The sequence below is a fragment of the Echinops telfairi genome, unplaced genomic scaffold (assembly GCF_000313985.2).
Source record: "Echinops telfairi isolate 266 unplaced genomic scaffold, ASM31398v2 ScPeMD7_5592;HRSCAF=6446, whole genome shotgun sequence".
Lineage (NCBI taxonomy): Eukaryota > Metazoa > Chordata > Mammalia > Afrosoricida > Tenrecidae > Echinops > Echinops telfairi.
This window is the reverse complement of record NW_022109491.1, coordinates 47097312-47098489: the sequence shown is the minus strand read 5'-3', so window position 1 is coordinate 47098489 and position 1178 is coordinate 47097312. Positions and strand designations below refer to the sequence as shown.

Genomic DNA, 1178 nt, shown 5'->3' with positions numbered 1-1178 from the left:
AAAAAAGAAAAATGTTGATCCCCTCTACATGTGCTGTTCTCCTCCACCTGCTTGCATACCTGGCTCACCCAGGCAGCTGGTCCTCTGAGAAATATTCCCCAGCACACCAGAAGCACCTTGCTGCCCTATCCTATGCTAAACTAATGATCTTAGTAGATTTATTACCAAACTAAGTATTGCCTGCTTCAATAAATAACATTCAGTTCACCAACTTAAATGTTCTATGCTGATCAAAGGTACCCAATCTGTAGTTTGAATTTGACCCACAATTAGCAGTTTGTAGCCCCCATTTATATTTATTATTTGATATCTAAATCTAGAAATCACCTATATGTAAAAATGTCTTGTCTGAAACATCTTTCTGTTGACCTTCCTCTCCCCCATATCTAGGTCGAAAGATAGAGAATGCACAGAATTCAAATTTTTCAGACCCGAAACCTGTTCAAGAAAATAAAGGACATATGAAAAAAGAACATGAGAGAATAACAGTAAGATATTTTCAAACAATATCAGCAGGTTGTCATTAAATATAAACAATTGATTATTGATACAGTAAGTAAATGTATTGGTAGCAGTGAAGCTTTCTCTTTTTGAATATTTTTCATTCATATAGGTAAAGGACCATGAGATCTTTCTAAGTTTTGCTTGCTTTCTATGTAAAGTGACAACAATATTACAAAAAATTGTGGGAAGGGAGGAAATTATATATATCACCTGACCTGTATGCGACATTCTTTATTTTTAAGTAGCTCTCCCTGTCTGATAATATATATTCAGATTTCATGTTTTTGATAGCATTTTAGATGGTAATCTCCTACTGATAAAGCACTTTTAAGGATCTTTAGTTTCTTAAAGAAGTGAAAAAACATTCGTTGTTTGCTAAAAACAAACATAATGTAATGTACAAAATAAAAAAGCAGTCTATAATTATCAGCACGGATAACCTGTTTTTCTTTTTTTGGAAAGTAGTATATGCTCTTAGAACACTCAATCTAAAAGTTACACAATAAAATGGAAATACCCTCTTTATTTCTCTGAGCTATGAGATAACCAGGATTAAATGTTTCCTTATTTTTAAAAGGTTATATACCTACACATATCGTGTTTTTAACACTCAAATATGATATTGCTCTGACCTGGGAGTCTCCTTTCCTTTTCCCTGTGCTTCCTTCTCGCAT

At 33.4% G+C, this 1178-nt stretch overlaps 1 protein-coding gene across 1 annotated transcript in view; it reads left to right on the top strand.

Moving 5' to 3' along the window:
• Positions 1-1178, top strand: part of RALGAPA2 (Ral GTPase activating protein catalytic subunit alpha 2) — a 364385-nt gene that overhangs the window by 103677 nt on the left and 259530 nt on the right. Inside the window, exon 17 of the mRNA XM_045295177.1 lies at positions 391-488. Coding sequence (XP_045151112.1) covers positions 391-488 — 98 coding nt within the window. The remainder of the gene's footprint in view (positions 1-390; positions 489-1178) is intronic.